Source organism: Nestor notabilis, unplaced genomic scaffold (genome assembly GCF_000696875.1).
Source record: "Nestor notabilis isolate BGI_N333 unplaced genomic scaffold, ASM69687v1 scaffold809, whole genome shotgun sequence".
In the NCBI taxonomy this organism is placed as follows: Eukaryota; Metazoa; Chordata; class Aves; order Psittaciformes; family Psittacidae; genus Nestor; species Nestor notabilis.
Genome location: NW_009944825.1, coordinates 55320 through 62193, shown reverse-complemented (window position 1 = coordinate 62193; position 6874 = coordinate 55320). Strand labels below are relative to the sequence as shown.

The window sequence follows — 6874 nt, the reverse complement described above, 5'->3', positions numbered from 1 at the left end:
CTTTCCCTTCTTCGCAGCTGGCAAAATGTGACTGAAATCATGTTTACAGAGGCAGGGATCAGGAAGTAAGAAACAGGAGGAACAGGAAGAAAGAGGATTCTTAAGGAACTGGTTTCTTATCTTCTCAGCTCACAAATTTAACTCAATTCTGGCCATGCCAGAACTTTGCATCCACCATTTGCTTGGAAAAACAAAAACAGACTGTAAAGATTTACCCTTCTGCATCAGGATCTAAAATGACAGCCAGTTCTGTTAACACAAGCCCGGCCAAGTAATGCTGTTGGCGGAAAGGCACAGACAGTTCAAACATATTTGCAATCTTCTGGTCTTGGACGTTTGTGGAGAAGCCAGAGCTCTGTGAAAAAATCAAGTGTCAGAAGTTGCACAATGAGGTCTCTCGGAACACACCGTCACAGCTTATGAAATACATTAGAAGCAGTATTCAGAATAAAAGACAAGCTGAATTCTTTAGGTTTAGAAGAAGTCTAGAAGGTCCAGAAGGCAGTCTAGACTACCTTCTCCCTTGTTTGTTCGGATCTAGGCGCATCTTACTAACACTACACCCGAGCTCACTAACTCTTCTGTTAATTCTGTTTGTTGTTATTGCCTTCCCACCCATGGAGCAGGCCTTATGGAGGATAAGCCAAATAACCTTTAAAAGTGGATTAGTTAAACTTTTAACTTAGGAGGGATGCTTTTATTCAGGCTAAAGGCGGCTTTAATTTGATTTAGTTTATGTGATTTTGCAACTCATTAATCCCTTTCAGTAGCACACTTGGTAATTCAAATGACTTTTCCTGAGCAGGCTACAACTAAGCTTTAATATGCTAGAAAGACCCTTGTGTTGTAAGAAAAGGGTAACACTGGACAAAGCATTTTCTTTAATGGCTCATGTATGTTCACGTGTTTGTCCAGTATAGGAGGGGACTAGGTCCCTAAGGACTGTGTGGACACCATGAGGACAGGGATATGGGCATTCTTTTTTCAATAATAAAAGATGGAAAGAACTCAAAACCTGTGTGTCAGGAAAAAGTAATTCCTAAATAAACACTTCAAATAAATATTAGCAAGCAGAGACTGAAAATACAAGTGATACAACTGTCTCATATGATTTAAGCCTCAGAGCAAAGCTCAGCTTGTGTTTCCACAAAGGATCCTCATCACAGCGTACCTGAGAAGTTGCTGAAGACACAGATGGTGATGGAGATGCAGGTGGTGTGAGCAAGCTGCAGGGTAAATTCAAGGTGACGTAGTGTTCGTGGCTGCAAATAATGCGAAGGAAGTCCAGCCTCAAAGATGCCAGGTTACTTGGATTTGTTAAGGAATACAGCTTTGAAGACACCTGCAAGTTTAGCCCATAAAATTGCAGTTAGCACCAAAAAAGAGTATAAATGCAGCACGAGCCCCCCTGTCCCACCATTGCTCTCCAAAAGCAAGAACTGAAGAGCTTGATATCATTAAATGGTCATATCCATATCACTTCTTTGAGCTACAGATTAAACTTCTGTGTGCAGGAGACATACACGTCCCAGCCAATGCCATATATATCAATACAAGACGTATATAATAGCCGTATTTCTATAAGCAAATGAAGAACTAGGTACTTCACATATGATATCCACATCCTATTGATTTCATTAGGGAGTTATGAGAAGCTGGACCACACTGTGATGCATTAACAGGTCAAAGATGCAGGTTGACTAATATACAGTAAGCAATAAAGCTCAAATAGATGCTGTTGCTGCTCTTGCCCCGTATATAAAATGTTATAGACTCTCAGTCTAAGCTCCTGATACCTCATAATCTCTTCTGTACACAGTATCAGCACAGATGTTTGCAGTCAAATGAAACATTGTGGTTCAAGGTGCTTTCCCTGCCAAAACATTGCAAGTAAGTTTCCTACTGAGTAATGTAGGAACCTTTCTTCTTGCAGGGGGGAAACCTTGCATCTTCAGAAGGATGGAAGGGGAGCTTGGTGCTCAATATGATCATACAGGGTCAATGTGTCCTTGGCAGACCTGCTGACAAACCATGACAGTGTGAGCTCCCTCACAAAACCTCCTACTTATTTTGATGCAATTACTCTGAACATGGTGAGCAGTGGGAACAATCCTTCCTTCCTGCTGCATGTCTGTTCGCTCAAGGGAATTACTCCTAACTCATGTTTAAGAGAGTAATCAGAGAGGCATAAAGTCTAAATCACCACTGAGAATGCCTTGCTAGCTCTGAAAAGACCTGAGCAGCAGAATTCTGTGTCCATACTTTACTGTCTGTCCAAAGAAAGGTAGAGTAGTATGTTAGGCTACGGTTCACAGTTAGTTAAGTCATAATATTTATCTGCATTCACCTGTTTGTAGCAGGTCTTAATAAGAGCAAAAACAAATCCTCTGTCCATGATAGACAACAGGTCATTGAGGAAAAATGCAAGACTGGTGTTGAGCCTTTCGACCATTTCTGTATCCTAGAGAGAAGGAATTGAAAAACAGGAAGGAAAATGAGCAAGAGCACATTGTATGTTTTCAAACAATTCCTGGTGTAGGCACCAGCAAGCACCACGCAGGCAGTGTGGAGCCTGAGCTCTGATGGGGCTCGGCTCAGTGTAATTGTTTGCCATTACCTTCTGAAACCGAGAGACTATATCACCCGCAATTGTGCTGACCAAAGCAGTTACATCATCCATGAAACGCTCAGGAAAACGATTCTTTCTTGGCGCATCCAGTTTGTCAGCAAAATACAAATGATGCACCATGCTCTTCACCTACAGGAATATAAATTACAACCAAGTCACTTGCAGTTGTTGCCATCCGCGTTTTAAACTAGGAACTGTAAGACAACAACAAGCAAGGCGTTTCCAGGTTGCTCACCATCAGCTCGAAGAAGAACCAGGCTTGCTGCAGGGCTGCCTCCCGCACGCTCCCGCTGCACACAACCCATTGTAAGGCCAGCTCTTCATGAAAAAGCTACACAGATTCAAACCCAGAGTTAGCCCGAGTCTCAACATCAGCTCACAAAACAATCCGCATGAGAAATGGTAGCACGGTCCATGGCAAGTATGGCAAACAATGAGGTTAAGCAAAATAAGTAACTGGGAACATGACAGCAGTGGTGGCATCCCTTAAAGAAATCCCCAACTAACAATGAAGGATGATGTGATGATATGTGATGTGAGAAACGTTTCACAGCATCTTGCTCCGAAATCGAATTTTGAGTGTCAAAAGAATTTTCCACCACCCCCCCAAAAAAACCCAAAAAGTCTGGTGCTCAAATTAGTTTAGTTTAAAAGTCTACCTTTCTGCCTGGTCTGATTTTTGCAGGAAAAAGGAGTAAAAAGTGGACATATAAAGCAATTTGTATAAAGATGTATATTTACTGTGAGAAAGGACTTAAAACAGCAAGAAAGAAACATGGGGCTAAGAAACAGCTTTTTGATTTCTTTTCTTAGGAGGACCAACCCACATGGGCTGGACATTCAATTACATTTTCATTACCCAAGTCAGTCAATTTGCCTTTCTGACATTGTTTAGTAGGAGCTCATCTCCTGTAAGGGAGGGCACTTTCAAAGGAACTCCCAGTCACTTGCTGGATTTACGCCTGCATACCTGAGTCCAGCGCACACCCGTAATGCTGCCCATCACATTATAATTTTGCACATGAGAATGTATCATTTACATGTCTAGACAGTGCTATTCATATTTTTTGAAAGCCAGTAATAAACTAGCTCCAAACACTATGGACATGAAATCAGACAAGCTACTCCTGATCATTTTATTCTTCCCAGTTCAGCTCTGTCAGAATACTTCATATTCACTACAGCCTGGATATTCAGAGGTGCTAAGCAACAGCAGCTCCTAATGACCTCGGAAAAAACCAGGCTATAAATAAAAGAATAGATTGCATCATGTTTTCAGAATGACTTGACCTCCCTGCCCCACAAGATCAATTGTCTTCACTGAAATCTACCTTTTTAGTTGGTAACCGTCCTGTTAATGTTTGTAAGAAACTTGACGTCTCAGTGTGCGAAGACATACGATTACAACTTCGATCCGTAGCCTACGGAGTGGAGATGAATGAATGATGACAGGACATTAAAGTTTGCTGTGGATGGGTTCTGCAGCTCAAGGACAACGTACGTTTACAAAAATACTGTTCCAACTGTAGGCTTTTACTGCCTTTACACCTTTTTATGCATTCGCAAACACTTACTAATTTACAGATTTGGTTTGAACAAAATGACAGTACTTTTTACTGTTTTAAGACATACAGGCTATTTAAGTAACTGCATGTTCTTAGGCACAAAGACACTTAATGCTGCAAAGCATGAAACTTTTTTGTCATTGTATTTTATCAACATGCATATGCCAAGGAGGTAATACTTGTAATTTCAGTCCATACCTCTCAATCTACCAGAGACCAAGCACGTGAGGATGTACCCCACAGCGACGCTGCTGCTGGCACAGGGAATAAGGACATCACTCAAGTTCTCTTTCTGATAGAAGTAAGTTGCCACAAGTGCATGTGGACTCAAGACTAAACATTTCTGGAAGACTGATATACTTGAAAGGAGGTACAGTTGAGAGGTACGTTCAAGGCAACCATGCAGTGGAAAGCAGCAGGCAATTGGGGCTAAATAACTCTGGCTGAAGCTGCTATAAAGTTTTCATACTTTGCAACACAGAACAGATAACAATTGGCCCTAGCACGTCACTGGCTGCAGCAGTCAAATTGACATGTTTGAAGAGAGAATTTTACATGTGGTAATCAATTTTGGTTTAACAATATTCCACTCAAACAGTCATGAAGGATTACTTGACAATGAATACTAAATGCTTGATGAGAATGGCGAAATGGTTCACAACATCAAAAGAAATGGCAAACATGGAGAAAACTATGAAGCTGTGATTAATGTTCCCACTTAGAAATGTGCTCCACCTGAAGCTGAAACTAGTGTTAAAGAGAGAGAAAAGAAAAGAAAAGCAGTCACAGCATTTACATTTCACAGACCAGCAACCACTGAAATGAAAGAAGGGGACACGTTCACGCATTTTGAGGGTTTTCATGCAGTGTGGGGAGGTGGTGGGGGAGAAGATGCTAATTTAGAAAAGAAAACTCACAAAGTTTTCAAGGAATAAAGAAACAATTAAAAACAAAAAAAGCACCAAACCACCAAAATGGGAGTATACACCGAAAGGAAGATATTCTACAGGGAAACATCAGGGAGAACAAAGCCAGAAAAACCTCTACCGAAGACACCACCTGTGTTGACTCTGCACTTGGGCTGGGGTTGGATCCCCATGGGGCTGCTTTTGGACCACCAGTGTTTACCCAGGAATTGGAGCGGTCTAAACCCTGGGCATGTAATAGAAAGCAGTTGGGAAAGGAAAGAAATATTACATGTTGCATGCCATACAGTAGTCAAAGCTTAGTCCTTAAAAGCAATCAAACCAGGTACTCTGCAAACACATCATCAGTTAGCACTGTTAAAGCACCCTAAATTCTCAGGTGTCTGTGGAGACATTTTAGTCCAGAGCATTATTTTATATCTCATCACACACATATACACTCTCGACAGCTCTGGTCCAACCTGTCCTATCTGTAATACTTGACATTAAAAACTATCCTCCTCCTGAAAAGCCCCACTCTTACTTTAATCAGATTAAACCCATTCACTGCAGGAGATGGAGCCAGCTTGGATTTACAGTGTGGCAGAGGAAAACTGGTGCACAGATGTGAATACCACAAAGGATGCTCTCTGAGGTTTCCATCATCACTTTTAGGGCAGATTGCTTGTTAGCCCACAGTTTATGAGCTCTACAACTCTTATGGAAATGCTGAGATTGAAGAGACTGACTGGCAGCTGGTAGAGTAACCTGGTGAACTGGATTTCACATAGACACTGGGTATTTTCTCTGGGCAGTGTGGCCAGTAGAGGAAAAAGCACATACCTTCTCTGGAACCAACCAGTTTTGCCAAGCAAAATATCTGAAAAATCATTCTCTGCTTTCTAAAAGCTCAATCTAGTTTGTATTCCAAGTTCTACTCCTGCAATGGAGCGTATGGGCAAAATTACTGTGGATCGTCCTCTCTCTCTGCTCCCCTTTCCTCTCAAGACACTCAGAAAGAAGAAAAGGAAACATCTGAAGTTACGTTTTTTAAGCCAGGTTGGAAGGGGCTTGCAGCAACCTGCTCTAGTGGAAGGTGTCCTGCCTGTGGCAGGATGAGCTTTAAGGTCCTTTCCAACACAAACCATTCCAGGATTCTATGCTACGTTGTCACCCAGAACATTCAGTGGGATGCAGTGGACTTTTCTGGGTCCCAGGAACCAGCTCTAATGGAGGCAGTTTTGCAATGCCACAACTGAACTGCAGTTCCTTACAAATTCCACACACCAGTTTTGACCCTCACCTGAGTGAGAGCTTTCATCCTAGTTCCTGTGCCAACTTAGGGCTTTTTCCCAATGCATGAAGCAAAGATGCAGCCCATTTCATCACAGCGATTATCATCAGCTGCAAAGTCCACCAAGCCTAACAATCTATTTCTCTCTGCAAAGAAAAATGCACCTCAAGGTTGAACCCAGTGTGAGGGCTGTAACCTGGGATTCAAACCATTAATCCACTGAGCTATCCTCTATGCAGAGTACAGCAGTGCTGTAATTTTGCTTAAGATGCCCAATAAAAAAAATACTGAACACATACAAGGAGAGCGTTTTAATCTCAATTACTTTTTGCAGGAAATAAATCAAAGCTTTCTGCCCTGCTCAGACCCATAAACATGTTTTATTTTGCTCACAGTGAATTGAAGTCGAAAGGACTTTGCAGAATGCTGAACTAAGCTCATGTTTTGTAAAATGAGGTCTAATTTTGAAGATGCCTTTATC

At 41.7% G+C, this 6874-nt stretch overlaps 1 protein-coding gene across 1 annotated transcript in view; it reads right to left on the bottom strand.

Moving 5' to 3' along the window:
* DOCK7 (dedicator of cytokinesis 7) overlaps nt 1–6874 on the bottom strand; it is an 82729-nt gene that overhangs the window by 31503 nt on the left and 44352 nt on the right. The window contains exons 21-26 of the mRNA XM_010022571.1: nt 3961–4050; nt 2865–2960; nt 2618–2758; nt 2348–2461; nt 1172–1342; nt 216–355 (exon numbers count right to left, since the gene is read on the bottom strand). Of these exons, the coding sequence (XP_010020873.1) occupies nt 216–355; nt 1172–1342; nt 2348–2461; nt 2618–2758; nt 2865–2960; nt 3961–4050 (752 nt within the window). The remainder of the gene's footprint in view (nt 1–215; nt 356–1171; nt 1343–2347; nt 2462–2617; nt 2759–2864; nt 2961–3960; nt 4051–6874) is intronic.